Source organism: Terrapene carolina, unplaced genomic scaffold (genome assembly GCF_002925995.2).
Source record: "Terrapene carolina triunguis isolate 2854851 unplaced genomic scaffold, T_m_triunguis-2.0 Scaffold189, whole genome shotgun sequence".
NCBI lineage: Eukaryota > Metazoa > Chordata > Testudines > Emydidae > Terrapene > Terrapene triunguis.
The window spans coordinates 5,845,261-5,865,732 of record NW_020664540.1 but is presented as its reverse complement, the minus strand read 5'-3'; the positions used below and the strand labels follow the sequence as shown (position 1 = coordinate 5,865,732).

Sequence of the window (20,472 nt, the reverse complement as noted above, 5' to 3'; positions counted from 1 at the left end):
GGCGCCCGGCCCGGGGAGGTGGAGGAGACGGTTGCGGCGGCGGCGCGCGAGCCGAGCTAGCGAGCGAGGCGGCGCGGGCAGAGGCCCGGCTCCCGCGGGGCACCATGCCGGGCGGGCGGGTGTGCGCCGTGTGCGGCGGCTCGGAGATCGAGGTGGACGCGGCGCGGGGGGACGCGGTGTGTACGGGCTGCGGCTCGGTGCTCGAGGACAACATCATCGTCTCCGAGGTGCAGTTCGTGGAGAACAGCGGCGGCGGCTCCTCGGCCGTGGGGCAGTTCGTGTCTTTGGACGGTGAGCGGGGGAAGGGGGACGGGGTGGGGGGCCCCCAGTCTCTCCATGGCTGGGGGCTCCAGGACGGGCAACGCTTTCCCTATAGCGGTGGGGGCAGCCCTCCCTATTCACCCACCGGCCTGGGGTATCGTCCAGCACTGCTCCCCCCCCCCCCATCAGCACACTGCTTTAGGGACAGCATGCAGGGGAGAGCTCGCTCGTTATCCTGCGCAAAAGGCATCTGACAGGTTTTCTGACAGGTGAACAGGTCAGTAATTGTGTCTGAATTGTGACCCCCCCCCCCAGCCGTCTGGTTTGTATTGGGTGAGATTTTGTGTTTGGTGCGTTTACTTTCAAGAGTAAAACTTGGGCTGGGGAACTCTTGAGCAGCTGGAGACAAGTGAATATCTCTTTTCCAGTCTTTGTTGTCCGTCCCTTGATATAACTGAAGGGCGGCTTTCAAATATTTTATCAAGCAGTGATGTAAACAAAGGTCCTGATCCTGCAATTGGAGCCATGTGGGCAGACCCCTACGTCCATGTGGATTCAGTTGCAGGATTTGGGGTCTAAGGGCTAGATGCACAAAAGGACATAGGTACCTAACTGACACTTTAAGTGCCACTGAGCTTCTCAAAACCCCAGCTCAGCTGCCACCTAACTCTGTAGGTTCCTACATTTCCCCTTTTAAAGTCTCTTAGGTGCCTAAGGGTTTGTCTCCACTACAACGGTTAGCTTACATTTGCAGGTCGGATGATGCAGATAACTTGAGCTAACTCTGCTGTGAAGATGCACCCAAAGTTTCCAAAAGTGAGCATGCACACAGCCCTCAGTTTAAGGACCTGTCTGATAGGCATTCTCAGAGCATTCCTAAACGCACACAAAATGGAAGAACAGGAGTACTTGTGGCACCTTAGAGACTAACAAATTTATTAGAGCATAAGCTTTCGTGGGCTACAACCCACTTCTTCGGATACATATAGAGTGAAACATATATTGAGGAGATATATATACACACATACAGAGAGCATGAACAGGTGGGAGTTGTCTTACCAACTCTGAGAGGCCAATTAAGTATATGTGTGTATATATATCTCCTCAATATATGTTTCACTCTATATGCATCAGAAGAAGTGGGTTGTAGCCCACAAAAGCTTATGCTCTAATAAATTTGTTAGTCTCTAAGGTGCCACAAGTACTCCTGTTCTTTTTGCCGATACAGACTAACACGGCTGCTACTCTGAAACCTGACAAAATGGAAGGAGGTTTGTGTCCCACCCCTTTTAAACTTTTAGTCCATTAGTTAAGGGCACTCACCCAGGATGAGAGAGAGTTCAGCACCCCTGCTTGATGTGGAGAAGGGATTTGAACTTAAATCTCCCCTGTCTCAGGAGAGTGCCCTAACCACTGGACTATAGAGTCATTCTCACTCTGTCTCAGTGAATATTTTTATACAGCATAGTGCAGCTTGGGTAGGAGAGATTGAGAGACCTGTCCCAGAATACTCCAATGGTTAAGGCAGTCTCCTGGAAGAGCCAGGTTCATATCCCTGCTCCACATGAGGGAGAGGGGAGAATTGAACCTAGGTCTCCCACATCCTAGGTAAGTATCCTAACGAATAGGCTAATAGTAGCACCTGATTCCAGGAGAGCATTCACAAACTGAATTCTGAGTGGAGGGAAGTGCTTTCCGCCAGCCCAAACTTAGTTACCTAAATACCTTTTGAGGAGCAGGGCTTAGGGCAAACTGTCTTCATGGCATTTCCTACTGGCTAGCCTTGTCGCCTACCCTCTTAGTTTGCTGGCTTTGGTGAATTACATTATTAGGTGCCTAATTCTCCCCATGCGTTTTATGAGGAGCTTAGCCACCTAATTCAGGGCTGTGGATTCCACTGAGTGGCAAGGTACCTAAAAATTGGGTGTTGCAATGCTGAGTGTTTCAATGCCTAAGGCCCTTTGTGGATTTAGCCCTAAGTGCCTGTGATACTGTTAGCCAGTCCATTCTCTACACACTTAATGTCCCATTTACAGCATAAAAAAAACAAGTCTAACAAGCACTGTAAAATGTTTGTGGCCCACCTGGCCATGTTATAACATAGTTTGGTATGATTGGTGTTATAACTAAATTTTATTTAAAAAGTGCTTTAGGTCAGGCAAGTAGGCCCTGTCTATGTTAGATGGAAAGGCATTGGCTGCAAACTTGAGTGGAACACCCTGTCTGCACGCAGTACTTTCCCATCATGACCCCATGATGATTGGCTCCAGCACTTGGGATGAAATCTTTTGTGCCACTCTAGCTGAACTGGTGCAACTTATTATGGATTCTCTCTATTTTATTATTAATTATTTTTATTACCATAGTGCCTAGGAGCCCAGTATGCTAGGTGCTGTACAAACACAGCAAGTCCCTGCCCCAAAGAGGCTTACTTTGTATACTTACAGTCTAAGTATAAGACAGCTGGATACAAAGAGATGGGAGTACAAAGAAACAATCAGACAATATTGGTCAGCATGATGCACTGTTTTCTTCCCCCATTTATCAGGTTTGAGAGCAATAGAGGCCTTTCCTTAGTCTTAAGTCTGCTGAGAACATTTCCCATCCCCTGTTCTTTCAGGGCTAAGCATAGTTGAGACATTTGCTGCGCTGGTCTCAACTCTATTGGAGAAACACGGCAGAAGAACATTGTTATAAAAATTACTTAAATTACTGGTGTTTCAAGGAACTGTTTCAACAGCAGTTTCCAGACACCTGAAAGAAGAAAATCAGATATACGATTTCATTCTAATGTCAGCAAAATATCAAATACATTAACTAGACAAAGCTACCTGCTTACCCCCCAAATAAATGGTAAATCTCAGAGCCTGTGATGCTCTATCACTGGTTGCTTCTTGCCCTCCTGCCCTCCCACCCTGGGATGGCTGGAAATAGCCTGGTAGGAACAACTGCATGTGTTGTGCTGGGAGAAGAGTGGTGGACTGTCTGGATCTGATAGTCTTACAGGGAAGAACTGATTACTGTCCAGACCCTTTTCCTGATGATTCTGGTCTCAGGATCTGATGGAAGGAATTACATCACGTGAGCTGAAAATCGGGTCTCAGGACTGCAATCCCCACTTGTCCCAACTCTCCTGGAAGTCAGTGTAACTTTGACTTGAGTTCTGACTGCAGAACCAGAGTCATAAAAGATTAAAAGAATAAATTAAAGAATTGAATAAAATTGTACTACATTAGTGAGCACATGGCTTGCTTCCCCCAGTCACCTATGTGAAGATGACCATGTGTCTTTGTTCTTACATCACTGTAGTATCAGAGTGCCTCCCATGACTGAACATGGCAACTATTTCTTCCTTCCCAACCAGCAAGATACAGGCTAGGCTTTAATTTTTTTTCTACATACACCTCTACCTCGATAAAACGTGACCCAATATAACATGAATTCTGATATAACGCGGTAAAGCAGTGCTCCGGGGGGGTGGGGCTGCGCACTCCTGCGGATCAAAGCAAGTTCGATATAGCGCGGTTTCACCTATAACGCGGTAAGATTTTTTGGCTCCCGAGGAAGCATTATATCGAGGTAGAGGTGTACTTATGAAAGTGCAGGGTATTATTGTGGGGAAGCATCGTGGAAGAGGTGGGTTTTGCATTTAAGCTCCAAATTTAGCAAACTAAGGCTTTGTCTACTCAAGCACTTTTATCTGCAAAACTTTGTTGGTCGGATTTGTGAAAAAACACCCCCCCCCGACGACATAAGTTTCACCACCAAAAGCGCTGGTGTGGACAGCTCTCTGTCGGCAGGAGAGTGTCTCCTGCTGACATAGCTACTGATGTTTGTTGGGGGTGGTTTAATTATGCCAGTGGGAGAGTTCTTATAGGAGACCTTACAGCGGTGCTATTGCAGCGGTACAGCTGTGCTGCTGTAAGGTGCTTAGTGTAGATGTAGCCTTAGTAGTCATTTTCTATTTCACTGGCATTGAGTTCCATAGTCTTGGTCTGCCTCTTATGAAAATTGTCTCAGGCAGTTATGAGATCCCCTTATTTTGAATGTGAATCCTTGCATTGTCAAATGTCATTTAGGGAACATATGGCATACCTGTCATATCAGGTGCTTTTTCTTCATACTTAACACATCACAGATAGTTCCCTCTTGTGTGGATAACACTGGTGATAAGGATTTATCGTACCCCTTATTGATTAACAGTTTTGTTTTTTCCATTGGAGTATAGCACATGTGGGAGGTTATGGTCACAGACAGAGAGAGGACCGTGAACTCAGGTAGTTAGGTCTAACTCCATTCAGGGCTTTAAAGATCAACACAGCAAACACGAACTGGACTCTGTTCAGTGGGGAACCAGTATAGAGAGCATTGAGTCAAGGTAACGTGTTCCCAGCCACCTGTGTGGTGGTATTTGCTACATTGTCTGCCTTGGAATTGACCATGATCTGCAGGGCTGCTGGATACATCTGCAAATGTTATCTCAATCTTACTCCTTTTAAGGGCAAGTCTACACTTAAAATGCTGCAGTGCTTCAGTGAAGACCTTAGTGTGCTGACAGGAGAGCCTTGCCTATTGGCGTAGTTAATCCACTTCCACGAAAGGTGGTAGCTGTGTTGACGAGAGAAGCCCTCCCGTCGACATTGCTGTCTACACTGGCAGTTAGGTCGGTATAACTGCATTGCTCCGAGCTGTGGATTTTTCACACCCCTGAGCGATTTAGTTATACCAGTGTAAGTTTATAATGTAGATCTGGCCTAAGGCTGGCATGAGATTGGTGCAGGATGCTTCCAAGGGTAAACCCTTAAAGCGAAAGCCTGTGTCTGCTACGAATGCTGATCCCTCTGACTTGGTGCCAGTGTGTCAGTATAGATCTGGCCGGTGAAGCCGAGAGCTGTGCCACACATCAGCTCCATGATGCATTCAGGGACTTGGTGCCTGAAGTCAGAGAGCTCTGGTTCATCAGGAAGCTGGTCTTGTGGCGCTTAGATTTGCATGGGGTTAGGAAATTTGGTGTTTCAAAGGTAGTTGAGTTCCATTGAGGAGAACTCATTTGTGTTTCTATTCTGTTTAGGTCCAGTAAAGAATAGAGACAACTGTCCATTATTTTTATTATTGAGTCTGAAATAACCCCCAGACATAAATAAATTATGATGATTTGGACCTGTGTGTGTGCATGTTTATTTGTTTTTCCTAAAGTTAATTAAGTATTTTAGAAAAAATTGTCAGAATGGCCACCAGCAAGAGTTGGTGGCCGCAGTCTGAGGCCACCAAAATTTTTTTGTGAGAACGCTTGATTTAGACAGTTTCAAACACTTGATTGTGGGCATGCTGAGAATGAGGCTGGTAGACTATTATTTGGATTTGAGTGAGTTGTAGGACTTTTCTGAGGCTGAAGTATTTTTCTACTAGAAAGAAGCACCAAGGCCGTGATTCTGCAGAGAACGGCCCTACTTTTCCCACTTTTTTACAGAGGCTGTTCAATAGCTTCAACCAATCTTGAATTTAAACCGGTCCAGGAATCCAGTGGAGTCAAATTGCAAGGTGCCCATGTCAGGACCTCCTGGGTATTAAAGTTGCTGTGTTCTTGCACCCTATTTTGGGGGAGCTGAGGGAAATGTGGGAGACCCTTCATGCAGCTGTCCTTGTCTTGAAGGTGGTCAAGAAAAAAAATACATCTTCCACTGAGGTTGCCACTGGCTAAATCCCAACAAGAGCTTGTTGGTGAAGGCAATTGTGATCAGAGGGAAGACTGGCTAGACCTTTGGTACTGTGCCCCAACATTTTGAGCTGTAGTGCAGAGATGCAGTTGGATGATGGTTTTACCAGTTTGCATCTGCAACATGCTGTAATGTGGTCTACCAAATCTTCCCCAAAGGTAGTTCAAACAAACAAAGAGGCCACTGTTTATATAAATAAGCAGGAAGGCACCAGGTCATACTTCCTCTGTTGGGAAGCCCTGTGGGGATGGACGTGAGGTCTGTCCAATAGCAATAGTGATAATATTTTTAGTTGCCATGGTCTTGGTAGAAGAGGAGAATGAGATTGCAGACTAAATTAATCCATAATAGATATTTTTGAGTGATCTCTGGATCAGGGAGTCACAGATTAGCTCTTCCTACAGTGGAAGACACTAGAGGTGGATATTTTCACCACTCACCTGACAAGCAGCTACTGGTCTTCTGTTCCTGGTACTGAGAAAAGACTGCTAGGGATGCCTTTCCATTCACTTGAAAATGAGGCTATGTCATGTCCCTTTCTTCCAGTCCTTTTGATAGCAAAGATCTTAGCAAGGCTCTGGAAAAAGAAGATTACATGGTCTTAATAGCTCCTTGCTGGCACATAATTGCGGTTCTCCATTCTGTTGCAAATGGCCAAGGTTAATCTCATCAGGCTGAGAGTCTCAGATCACATCTAGAACCTGGGAGTCCTGTCTTGGACAAGTTGCTGACCTGGTGTCTCTGAGCAGGTAGGTCATTGTGGAGATAAAGGAAGAGGGAGGCATGCGTCAGGACCCTAATAGGGCCCTGGGTGATCACTACTTCCCACCACCCAACACGGATGTAATGAGGTTGAGTGGTGCCCTTATAAGAAAAATTAAAACTACTGATTATTCCTCAAAAAAGGTTTTTAATGACTTTCGACTATAAAGGCAACACAGACAAAATAAGAAAAGCAAGATTAAAGACCAGCACCGAATAAGGATTAATATAAATGGCAAGTTATACTGAAGCACAAGTACATGTAAAGTTATTATTCATTAGCTATTTACTACTATTCTTAACTCGATAGTATTGATACAACTTGAGATCAATTCTGCCCGAGCAACCAGACTTCTTTACTCCATGACCTTACCCTGCATTTGCCCCAAAATATGTTACCCTTCAATTGGCCGTTTTCTGCACTGGTCAGGTACAGATCGTCGTGAAGTGCACATCCCTTCAGTTCAGGGGGTGTGGGTCAGGTTTCTCTTATGACCGAAACACACAAATAGTCCCGTGCCTTCGTACTTTTATCTGATCTGTCCGCTATGTCTTAAAACAGACCGACCAATTAGGGTCAGCCAAATCTTTATGTGGTTAGCGTTGTCACCTTGGCTGTATAATTTATGCTTGCTTATCTCCTTGTGTTGCTTTGACCATATAATTTATACTTACTTATTTTCTTGTAGCCAGTTGTTTTAATTGTGGGTTAGACAAGCTGTGCCTGGGGCCACAACTTATTTCCTTTTATAGGAGTTAGAATGTGTTATCTGGTTGCAGTGCGTTTTGACCACAAGTCTTAGCTTACCTCTGCAAAGCATGCCCTCTTCACCTCTGCAAAGCGTGTCCTTTTTACCTTTGCAAAGCGGAAGTTTGAGGCCTAACACTGACAATACCTTTGTTCATTTTAAGCTTGGCAATACTTTTGCTCAGAGATTAATCACAGTCATGTTCTCCTGAAATCCCGGAAGCCATCTTCCGGAAAGATATACAACTCTGAGTGATTGTCATGTCATGCGATAGGGTCCAAGAAGACCCTATTTCTTGTCCTGCATAAAAATTACTTGAGTACGTTCTTTATCTAACTGAGTGTAATTTAAAGATTAACTCCATCCAGGTGCATTTGGCAGCCATTTCAGTCTTTCATCAACTAACCAAAGGTAGACTGTGGTCTCTGTAGCTTCTTGTCATTGCATTCACGTGGGGTGTGCAAGAGAGAAGTGAGACTTTGCATTTCCTATTACATCTGGAAGGGAATCCCATAGTCTTGTGGTAGTTGCTGGGAGAAACTGTCCGCTTTCATAAGTACGACCCTTGAGTTTGACAGAAAAAATAAATAAGGGAAACTAAGGGAAAAAGATAGCTGAGCTCTGATAGTTCAGAGTGTTAGTAACTGGGATGTGGGCAGTCATGCCTAATGGTTGAAACCATGGAGATGGCCAGGTTGGAGGTTAGAGCAGAGCCAAGCTAGAGTCAAGAATCAGGACCACGGGACTCCCAGGGGCCTGGTCAGGAGCAGAGCTGAGGGTCAAAGCCATGAATCAGAAGACAAATGCCAGAGCCCATATGTGTGCCGAAGATGTGGTCAGAAATCAGAGGCATCAAGAACGGAGAAGGGCCGGAACAGGCTGGGCAGGCACAGGAAGCAGGACCAAGTACAGCTGCAGGTATGGAACACACTGAGCAGCCAATGAGCTCTGGTTACTGCTGGGTCAAGTGGTAGCTAGCTCCTCCCCTCCACCAATCAGGAAGTGCAATCAGTCAGGCAGCTCCTTCCAGGATCAGCTGTGTCCGTTGTGTTGCTAGGAGGCTGACCCTTCTGCAGCTGGGCTCCCAGACCAGGTTCTTCTTGCAAAGAGAGCAAGACTAGGTGGTCTCTTCCTTTTATTGATCCTCTTTCTGTAATCCATCTCTGTTCTCAATGGGCTTACCCAATTGGTCTTACCCAAATTGTTCACCTACCTATTTCTGAACCTCGATCTTTTTCTGTGTTTGCAGTTCACGGATCTTAAGCGGGAGTTAAGACGACCACTAAAGTTGCCTCTCTTCTCAAAATTCAGTTGTTTTCAGAACAATTACAATTCTGAATTATTTTGGATGTCATAACACAGACACAGCATCATAATAAAATTAATTTCTTTTGAGAAAAAATATGTAGCAACCCTGATTACATTTGAAGGATTTTATATTTGGGTGAGATTTTGGTCCATTGTGTGTACAATTTTTTTAGTTAAAAAAGAAGCTGTGATGTGAAGCTTTAGTTTAGTTACTAACCAAAGGAAAGGAAAAGAATTTCAGCTAAGAAGAGTACTGTTAAGCTTAAGAGTCAGCATAAGCAGGTTTGAAAACATAACTGAGAAAACAAGGCACGAGAGGACAGCAAAACAAGCAATAGTAAGTTTGTGTATTGTCTTGGATCCTAGAAGGGCATTTTAAAATTCTCTCTATTTGCAAGCGAGAGCAAGGAGATCTTTTACTCTCTCTCTTGCCCACATTCTCACCCACCCACCAGTTAAAGTTCATTTGAAATACTTGTTCTGTGTTGAGAGAAGCAGCAGCATGACCGCAGTCTGTACAGAGTACTATCAGGGAGTGAACCATGTGAAAGGAGGCTGGAAATTTACCATGGACTTTAGAAAGTTCACTGGATATGCTGTAAGGAAGGTTAAGTGCTCTACTTTGGTGTTTAGAAAAGATGATCAGGAAGTTTGCAGTTAGCTCTGTAGTGAAAACCTAAATATAATTTGATACTTTGAACTTTACAGAAGCCTTGTTTAATTTTGCACAGTTACTGAAGATTTTACTCAATGATTTATAGAAAGATGCTCATTTTTATTAGTTTATATTCTTTCCCTCTGATTCCCCAAAGAGAGACAACCCTTTTCCAAGTTCTGTAAAAGTTTTATCTGGGCTTGACAAAATTAACTCACTTGGGGTGAGTAGGAAATTTACTGAGCAAGTGACTGTTATCTTCTGAATAATCTAAGTTTTCATTTTAAAGAATAGTAAATTTCTAGCCCTAATGGTTACAGAAATAACCTTCCAAGTGGAAATTATGGTTAAACCAATACAATGCTGTTTTATAGGATGCAGCAGAGTGAAAATGAAGTGATTAACTGTTATCACTGCTTCTTTTCAGTTTCTGTGACTGGTACTGAAACTAACAAGAATCAAGACATTTTCATTCTGCAGCAGTTTGGGAAGCATGTGTGAACCTCAGCAGAGACAGGTGCTAGAGAGAATCACAGGAGAAGTGTTCAAAAATCCTGGGGTAGAGTAATGGAGATACACACCCATCACAGCTGCCAGAAGACTCAGAAAGGTGTACAGTAGCAGAGAATCCTTGCCTCATAGCAGCCAGGAGGCTTTGGGATGTGTCATGGCATGCTGGATGAAATCAAGACCAGTAAGGGGTTGTGTCACCACTTGCCCTGCAACCCTGAGTGCCTTACAATGCTTTGCTGCTGTCACTCGCATGCAGTTCACACCCTGAGTGTCTGTGTGCTAGACAGCCCTGCTTAAGCAGCTCTGACTCCAGCAGCCTGTCTGCAGCCCCACTCTGGCTTCCACCTCGATTACAGCCAGGAACATACTTCCAGTCCTGAATTTCCCCAAAACTGTGTGCCCTGAAGTGTCCAGCCCACACCTGAACTACTTAGAGAAATAATAAGGTTTATTGCTCCTATAGGGGACAAAAGCACATTGCAGCTTATTAACTTAACTGGCGGAAACCCTTCCGTCCAAACACGGCACTGAGTTTGGCTTATAGTAAAAACAAAACAAATTTGTTAACAAAATATACATAGGATTAAGTGAGCTCAAGTATAAGGAATGAAGATAGAAAGAGTTACAAGTAAAACAAAGCAAAATATGCTTTCTAGTGGCTGAGACTTAACAAGCTACCGTCTTTGTTCAAGGTAGATTTCTTACCAATCTTTCTTCTTTTCAGCCATGGCTGACTTTCTCTCAGTCAAGACCTTCCCCAAAAGCACAAGGGGCTGATTTTCCCTTGTCTTTCTAGGTGAAAGGTCTTTGCCTGAGCAGGTTTCTCACCTATATTCAGTTTCCAGAGACTTCAGTTCCCCCTTAATTGAAGGAGCCATCTTTCTTGGCTTGTAGGAGTTTCTCTCCCTTGTGTCTATCTAGCAATGGATTCCAAAGATGGTTTCTGTCTTTGCTTATATCTTTCAAAGTTCAATGACCTTGTTTCAAGAGGCAGGATGACATGCTGTTTTTCCCTTCCTGTGGTCTGCCCGTCCACCTGTATGTAAATGGGGCTTCCATTGCTTTGATTCCACCATGCTTAATTTATATAGAAGACAGGTAAATAGTTGTGACATTCCCTTCTGGTTGGAAGAGACCTGTTCTTCCTTTGTATGGACACAGACCATAAAGTGTAATATTAATGAGTATCCATAATTCCTTCTATAGTGTTAATACATTGATTTTATGATAATATTAATCACCAGTGTATCATAGGCTTTTATAAAATATCTCACTCAATAAACTTATAATACAGTAATATTGTATACATTCAGTTGATTCAATTGCTTATCACTTGAAGTTTAGCCCCTCTGTCTTCATGCCCAGAAAAAGTCTCTCTTCCTTGCTGGAAGCTGTCTCCTCCTGTTTGTTAGCTTGATAGTTTGTTCACCTAATATGTAAGTGGACCTTCATTTTCTCTGCCTAACAACTGGGTTGGTCAGAGAAGCAAATACACATTCCTTTGTCTAGGGCAGACCCTTTTACCAACTCCCCCGATGTGCCTGGCTTAAACACATTTTAGTCATCATTCCAGCATATATCCATAACTCTTAGTACACATTGCGTACACATATCACACAAGAATGTTAACGATTAGTGAATTATTAGTTTTCCGATGATGTTACATGACACTGTTTAGATACTGCAGGTGTCAGCAACCTTTCAGAAGTGGTGTGCTGAGTCTTCATTTATTCACTCTGATTTAAGGTTTCGTGTGCCAGTAATACATTTTAATATTTTTAGAAGGTCTCTTTCTATAAGTCTATAATATATATAACTAAACTATTGTTGTATGTAAAGTTAAATAAGGTTTTTAAAATGCTTAAGAAGCTTCATTTAAAATTAAATTAAAATGCAGAGCCCCCCAGAGCGGTGGCCAGGACCCGGGCAGTGTGAGTGCCACTGAAAATCAGCTCGCGTGCCGAAGGCGGCACGCGTGTCATAGGTTGCCTGCCCCTGAGATACTGATTGTAACCATAGTGAGTTGGGGTACATTGAATTGGTCCGGCCAGCTGAAACTCATTACCTGGTCCAAGGAGCCCCTTGCTCTCTGGCACAGTTTTAGGGTAACACCTTCCCCTTATAAAGCTGCTGGAGGGTGAGCCACTGGCTGACAGAGGCAGCAGGTCAGAGCCCTTTCTCCTGAACAGGACATCTGCCACCATATTCTCTTTTCCCTTTATATAGAAGAAACCTGTTTTGTTACCTTTGTCTGTTCACAGTCATCAGGACACAATGTCAGAGAGTAACCCTAATTTTTAACAAACCCCTTCTGTGTTTGGGGCTATTAAAGGCTGTTGTGGATGGGGTTGGGTAGTGGACGATATCCCAATTCCTATAAAATGCCCCAATGGCTGGTGAAATCAGCCTCCTCCGACAGCCAAACTCCCTATCAGTTGCCTTCATGCATTGTAAATTTTTCTACTAAAAGTGGGGGTTTCTTTTAGAGAAACCAGAATGCTGAGGATAGGCAAAGCTCTTCAACCTTGGTAGGCAGCCCACCTGGAACACATTCCGAATTCAAGGCAGGGGTGCCACACTCCTCAGGGCGGGTAATTATCCTTGGGTGACGGTGGCAGTGGATGCTTTTAGAGGAGATGGATGCCACCTGCATTATTATCCATAATCACAATGAAATGGTGACACTTCATCATAGGGGCGACACATTGTCTATCATATTTGGGGGAACCCAGTGTATTTATAGGATGATTTTACAAGTTACAAAACTCTTTACATGTCACTATAATCCTGCCCACTAGTTCGTACCTGTTCCTTAATTGTTCAGTACCTCCCTTATCTTTGTTTCAGATACTAGCATTCCAGGTACTGGTCTGTGCAGCAACCTCCTTTGCTACCACAGAACATTAATGTATTTTGCCTTTGACAAGGTTCCTGTTTCCTAATGGCAAGGCTGACTGACTTCAGCTTTGCCAAGTGTTATGGGATACTCAGCATTGACGAACAGGATTATAGAAACACGTAGGCCAATACAGGCCATGTCACTTCTACAAATATATACACATACAATATAATGTCATTTAGATGTTGTGTTCTTAATGCATATTAATATGTGCGATATCAATAATACATATTGATAATGTGATACATCTATATTGGTTAACAGGGTAGAGTGATTTAAATCATGATTAAAAATCATTTAAATCAGGTTGAAGATTTGTAAAAGCTAATTTGAAAATTTGTGCTATGGCAATTTTAGATTACAAGTACTAAAACTAAATTATGAATACTTTTTTTTTTTTTTTAAAAGGTCACTAGTGATAGGGCATCTTATTTGTATTTTACACAATTGCTTGTAGGGGGAATATATTGAAAAATTAAGGCTCTGATCCTGCAAGTATGTAACTTTATTCACACGAATGGTGAGTTTATAACTTTGGTCGAGAAAGGTAAGTGTATTCTAAATATACTGCACCTTTTGTGAGCTGTTTGATTTACTGTCACACAACATTTTGAATAAAAAAATTGAATAAAATTTAATAAGGTATTTCTAGTTGGGTCCTGGAATGATTGGTTCTGGACCCTACTCTATTTAACATTTTATTAATGATATGGAAAAAAACATAAAACCATCGTAAGTTTGCAGATGACCAAAAATTGGTGGAGTAGTAAATAATGACGAGGACAGGTCACTGCTACAGAGCAACCTGGATTGCTTTGTAGGTTGGGCATACGCAAACAAGATCTGTGTTTTAATATGAGCAAATATAAATGTACATACATTAGGAACAAAGAATGTAGACCGTACTTATGGGATGGGGGGCTCTATCCTGGGAAGAAGTGACTCTGAAAAAGATTTGGAGGGTTGTGGTAGGTAATCAGATGAACATGAGCTCCCAGTGCAGCTGTGTGGCCAAAGAGCCTAATGTGATCCTTGGATGCATAAACAGGGGAATCTCGAGTAGGAGTAGAAAAGTTATTTTGTCTTTGTATTTGGCACTGGTGCAGTCACTGCTGGAATACTGTGTTCAGTTCTGGTGCCCACAATTCAAGAAAGATGTTGATAAAATGGAGAGGGTTCAGAGAAGAGTCTTACAGTGAGAGATTCAAGAAGCGATATCTATTTAGTTTAACAGAAAGAAGGTTAAAGGGTGACTTGATCAGTCAGTGAGGATCAAATATTTGATAAAGGTCTCTCGTCAGTCTTGCAGAGAGAGGTATAACAAGATCTAATGGCTGGAAGATGAAGCTAGACAAATTCACACTGGAAATGCATACATTTTTAACAGTGAGGGTAATTAACAATTTTCCAAGGGTCGGAAATTTAAAAATTTCCTATCACTGGCAATTTTTAAATCAGAACTGGATGTTTTTCTAAAAGATGTGCTTAGTTTAAATAGGAATTATTTGGGGGAATTATTTCTGTGGTCTGTGTTATACAGAGGAGGTCATACTAGATGATCCCAGAGGTCCCTTCTGGCCTTGGAAGCTATGAGTAGTTCCATTGACTTCAGTAGGACTATAACGTGCAGAAGTGCCTGCAGCATCAGGAACTAAAATTGTTTTTTATTAAAAATTTAGTGGCATATAATCAAAATGAAACTGATTTAGTGTTAAACAATGTGAAGTTATTTAGACTTTCAATAGATTAACAAAGTTGTGAACTTTTTATGCAGTTTTTTTTCAAAAATTGGAGCCCGAAAGTAGGTTCCTAAACTCATAAATAGGTATTTAGGCGGCTTAGGAACACAAGTCCCCTGCAAAACCTGATTGAAGAAATATAGCCTGGTCAAAGCATTTCAGCTTTCTTGACTTGTGAAAGTTCAATATATTGGAAGGTGAGGTTGGTTGCAAGTGTAGTTTTGGCTATTTGTTTATAAATATTGTGTTTTTGAATTTGGAGTGTTCACACAGTAAATATCAACAAAGAGTCCTGTGGCACCTTATAGACTAACAGACGTATTGGCGCATAAGCTTTTGTGGGTGAATACCCACTTCGTCAGATGCATGTAACAGTAAATATGTTAATTATGCCTTGGACTTTGTCTTTTATTTTGGGATAGAAAATCATTTTAAGTGTGAAACTTCTTAGTAGAAGTAGTCTGTGTGTAAAATCTGAAATTCTAACAACTAGAAAACTAATTAAAGAAATACATAAAAAATCCATGTTAGCAATTTAAGACTAGAAAATGGGGGGGAAAGTAAAGAACTAGCCATATGCAAATTAATAAATCTGCTTTAAATTATCGAACAGTTTTATTTAAATTATTTTTATCTTAAAAAAAAAATCACGATTTTTATCCACCATGATAAGTAGGCAAAATGCAGAAGTACATTGCTCGCTATTGAGACAATTATGATTATTGGCAGAATAAAATGTTTTGTATCGATATTAACTTTATTTTTGTCCATGGCAAATTACCCCACAAATGTTGCTAAAGGTTTGTGTTGTGTTACTATGTTTATAAAGTCAAGATCATATCAGTGTTATTAATTTGAGCCATTAATTGTTCACAAGTTTTCCCATCTCCCAATGCACCTCAATCCTGACCTCTCACTCTTGAGTAGATTCTACAGCTTTTTTATTTTTATTTTACCTGATGGGCAAAACTGTGTACAAGGATAGTGCTACCAAAATTGCTGTTCTTTGTGATCCGGGTCCCCAGAGGTGAAAGGCTAGTACACAGACTGACACCATGTAATATTAACTTTGAGCCATAAAAGAGGTGAGGCCATAGTTAAGGTTCCAAAACAGAGGGAGATGTGGGTTAGGAGTGTACTGGATTGTAGAGTTGCAAGGTGTCCGGTTTTCGACCAGAACACCCGGTCAAAAAGGGACCCTGGCAGCCCCAGTCAGTACTGTTGACCGGGCTGTTAAAAGTCTGGTCAACAGCGCAGCGCGGGTCTGGGGCTATGGCAGGCTCCCTGCCTGACCTAGCTCCATGTGGTTCCCAGAAGCAGCCGCCAGATCCTTGTGGACCCTAGGCGCATGGGCGGCCAGGGAGGCTCCGCACGCTGCCCCCGCCCAAGTGTCGATTCCGCAGCTCCCATTGGCTGGGAACCATGATCAATGGGAGCTGCAGGGGCAGCACCTGTGGGCACGAGGGTAGCACGCAGAGCCTCCGTGGCTGCTCATGCGCCTAGGGTCTGAAGGGACCTGGCGGCCGCTTCCTGGGAATGTATAGCGCGGTAAGCGCCACCGGGACCCTGCACCTCAACTCCCTGCCCCTGTCCTGAGCTGCCTCCTGCACCCCAACCCCCTGCCCAAGCCTGTAGTCCCCTCCCACACCCAAACTCCCTCCTGGAGCCCACACTCCCACCCCAACCCCCTGCCCCAGCTTGGAGCTTCCCCCCTTCACCCCAGAGCCTGCACCCTCAACTGGAGTCCGCACCCGTCCCCCACTCTGAACCCCTTGGCCCCAGTCTGGAGCCCCCTCCTGCACCCCAAACCCCTCATTTCTGGCCCCACCCAGAGCCTGCACCCCCAACTCAGAGCCCATACTCCCCTCCTGCACCCAAGTCTCCTGCCCCAGCTCGGTGAAAGTGAGTGAGGGTGGGGGAGAGTGAGCAATGGTGGGAGGGAGGAAGGAGTGAGCGGGGGCGTGGCCTCGGGGAAGGGGTTTTTGGTTTTGTGCGATTAGAAAGTTGGCAACCCTACTGGACTGGCAGACCCTTATTGGGCAGCTTGAACAACACATGCCCATATTTTGCCTGGCTTTAGCCAGATCTGTTAGTTTTTCACTTTCCTGAGTACCAAATTCATCCATAGATATAATGGTGGTGATAGGAGGAGAGAGCAAAGACTCTATTTATTCTTATGGTATGGAGGTATCTGTCTGGGACATAAGTAAAAAATGCAAGTTTTAGAAACTTATGAATAATAACTTTCCCCTTATGCTTATCTCCTGGATTCCTCAAGGTGGCAATCTTGCATCAGACTTAGTGGGTGATTCTTCCTGGCAGCGCATGTCTTCCTGTATGTGCTATCTTTATGACAGCAACAAATGCTTGCTTGAAGTACTGCAGAGTATATTGTTGGCAGCTATGAAAATGCTGAATCCTTCACATTGTGTTAGATCCACATAGATTTTTGTATGATGTTCAGACTGGAAAATCGTGGAAAGAGGGCAGTATATTTATCCCTGTGGTGGGGTGGTTTTGAAAGTGAGCTGATCTTTTTGAGGGGTCGGGTGCAGCTAGAGTGGTCTAGACTGGAAAACATGTCTCTGCTGAGTTTATTCATCGTAAGCATTTTAGTAGATTACAGTGTGTGAAGATCTGTTCACTTGTCTGTAAAATTGGCCTATGGGAGAATATAAGAACAGAAGTCTTTCATTTATAGACTTTGATTAAAGATTTCTGTGCAGTCAAAACTATTAAATCCTCAGCTGTTGCAGACGTGAATTGCAATGGAACATTGACCTACACTGCTTTTGGGTTTCATGGTCTAACTTTAATGGAAAGCTCATTAATTTTTTATATTAAATCTCCCAGTCTAGTTAGTAAAAGCCCTGGGTTATGACACAGTTGATTTGGTACATTCCGTATTCTTTACAAGTTTTATTCTGCATCTGCAGAGAGAGGATATTAAAATATAGCTTTTTTCCCCTAGTTTTTAGTAGAGTGTTTTCTTTCATAAACGTACAGTGCTGGCCATGTGTTAACTATAGTGGCCCCATCAAGCAACAGCTATTCTGTAGTTAAAGCTGCAAGAAAGCCTCCATTATAACCCCCTCTTTTCACTAACTCATTAATTTTGGAAAATTAATGTTTTGGCTGAAACTGTGTAGACTGTGCGTGGTCCTTCTTTGACCACACATGGGTGGAGAGATAGGCAAGAAACACTGCTTGCTCCCACCCCCATTTTTGTCCTGCTTGGGTTGCCATGCTGGGCCACTCTCAATAGCCCCAGAATGCATAGACTGCTTGCTCCTGTTGCTCCTTGGGGAGCATGATGCTGAAAAGGTGGGAGGGAAGAAGCAGAGGCATGGCTGTCTGTGTAGTAGGGGCAGGTGTCTTGGGGTATTCTGGGCCATCCCAACAGCATGTGCAAAATGTGCATCTGATTGCATGCAGGGAGTGGCCTGAGGAAAGATTTTTGCCTGCAGTACAATTCCTAAATGCTTCTGGGGCGGTGCATCTCCACACACCTCCCTTTACCCAGCATTTGTAGCTAACCATCACAGACTAACCCTGAACCTGGGAAGAGAGGAAGGTTTTGATTGAATAAAGCTGAGAGTTTGAATGGTACTGGGAATATTTAGTAGATGTCTTGGTAGAGTTGTGAAGTGCTCATTTCAGAAGAGATGTGTTGCACAGAGTGATGGAAGTACTCACAGGGGACTTGCCCAGGCTGCAGCCCTCTCTTGTGGCGTTCCTAAGTTCTGCAGGGCTGCATCTGCACTCCATAGATCAAGGAACATAACAGGCTCTGCTTGTAAGCCCTGAAATAGCTCTGGGTTATATTTCTGGTAAATCTTGGAAATTAAAATTTTAAAACAAACAAAGAAAAGAGTTTGTTAGTTCATTGTTAAAGCTGCATAGTTAAAAATTGAAAAGAGTCAAGAAATGTAAAAATTAGAATTAAAATAGAATGTTAATTTGGTCTTGTGTAGTGGTTGCTATTTTTATGAGCTTAATATTATTGTTTGTCTTTAAGTGTATACCATAAACATACAGCATTTGCAGTATGGCTGACTTTACTGACTTTCTGTGGAGTTTTTAACTATCCAGCTGCGACACTGCATTATTTTTGTTATTCAGTCTATGAAGATGGTTAGTGAAACTTTATGCAGTTTAGCTGATTGTAAAATTAGACTTTACATTTAAACCGTATGAGCACATAACTATTTTTCTACCTATGTTCAGAGCCAAATTCTTCATTCAGATACGTGTGTTGTTCCCATTTCAGCTCAGTAGGAGCTGGGCATATCATCACATATAAAAGAAGTGACCTTTATATACAGTGTGTATATCTTGATGTGTAACACAAGATGGGGAAGCTTTAAAGGAAGAGAAAGAGGTGAAATTTCTGCATAACTGGTAGTAACTGGGGAAATTTAATTACCCAGAATCGTTTGGAAAAGTAATCTGGCAAAACACAAAATTTCCAATAAGTTCTTGGGACAGCTTTTTGTTTCAGAAAGTGGAAGAACCAGGGGGACTGTCATTTTAGACTTGATTCTGACTAGCATGGAGGAATTGGTTGTGAAGCTGAGAGTGGGAAGGCAATTGAGGTGACAGTGACCATGGATTCATAGATTTAATGATTCTAAGGAAAGGAAAGCGTGAGAGCAACAGAATAAGGAAAATGGACTTCAAAAAAGCAGAATTTAACAAATTCAGAGAACTGGCAGATAAAGTCTCATGGGAAGAAAATCTAAGGGAGAAAGAAGCTCAGGAGATCTGACAGTTTCTCAAGGAGACAATATTAATGCACAACAGCCAACTATTCCAATATGAAGGAAAGATAGGAAAAATGGTAAGAGATCAATATGGCTCCATGCATAGGCGCTGACTCCGTGAGTGCTCCAGGGCTGAAGCACCCATGGGGAAAAATTAGTGGTTGCTCTGCACGCACTGGCAGCCAAACTCCCCTCCTCTTCCTCCCCTGAGCGTGCCGTGTCCCTGCTCCTCCACCTACCTCCCAGCGCTTCCCGCCCGGCCGCTTGGTGGCGTTCACACGCTCCGGGGGGGCGGAGTGGGAATGTGGCGCACTCAGGGGAGGAGGCGGGGCCGGGGCGGGGATTTGGGAAAGGAGTTGGAATAGGGCAGGGAGGGGGAAGAGTTGGGGAAGGGGTTGGAATGGGGGCGGGGCCTCATGGAACGGGTGGAGTGGGGGCGAGGGCAGAGGTGGGATCGAGCACCCAGGGGAAAGAGGGGAAGTCGGCGCCTATGGCTCCATAAAGAGCTTTTTAATTACCTGAAAATCAAAAAGGAGTCCTACAAAAAATGGAAACATTAACAAATTGCTAAGGAGTTCAGAAGAATAGCACAAGCATGTAGGGACAAAATCAGAAAGGTTACGGGACAAAATGAGTTAGTCCTAGCAAGGGACATAAAGAACTGTTTTTTAAATTGTCTTTTAAATACACTAGAAGCAAGAGAAAGATGGAGGAAGGTGAAGGTCTTCTACTTAGTGGGGAAGGAGAGCTAATAACTGATGGCATCAAGAAGAATGAGTTTTGGGGTCCTTTTTGAGTTCTTTATTATAGGTGGTGTCCAGAGACTTGTTTGTTTGCTTCATTGACAGTCATCATAATTAAGGACTACAATAGCGCCCCCTTTGTCAGCTAGTTTGATCACTATCTGGTGTTTGGATTTCAGGGACTGTATAGCTGTCCTCTCAGTGGTAGAGAGATTGTGGTGGAAGTATTCTTTATTGAGGATTTCAGTGTCTATTTTTTAACCTCCTGAAACAATCAATGTAATCATCCAATGTGTGGTTTCATCCACTGAGGCACGTCTCGTCAGACGATTCTTTTTTCTTATGTCTGTCGGTGGGATATGG

General features: G+C 43.2%; 1 protein-coding gene across 1 annotated transcript in view; it reads left to right on the top strand.

Annotated features, from left to right (window-relative positions):
- Positions 1-51: 51 nt before the first annotated feature.
- Positions 52-20,472, top strand: part of BRF1 (BRF1 RNA polymerase III transcription initiation factor subunit) — a 219,934-nt gene continuing 199,513 nt past the window's right edge. Inside the window, exon 1 of the mRNA XM_024194413.3 lies at positions 52-291. Within this exon, the coding sequence (XP_024050181.2) occupies positions 105-291 (187 nt within the window). The 5' untranslated portion in view covers positions 52-104. The remainder of the gene's footprint in view (positions 292-20,472) is intronic.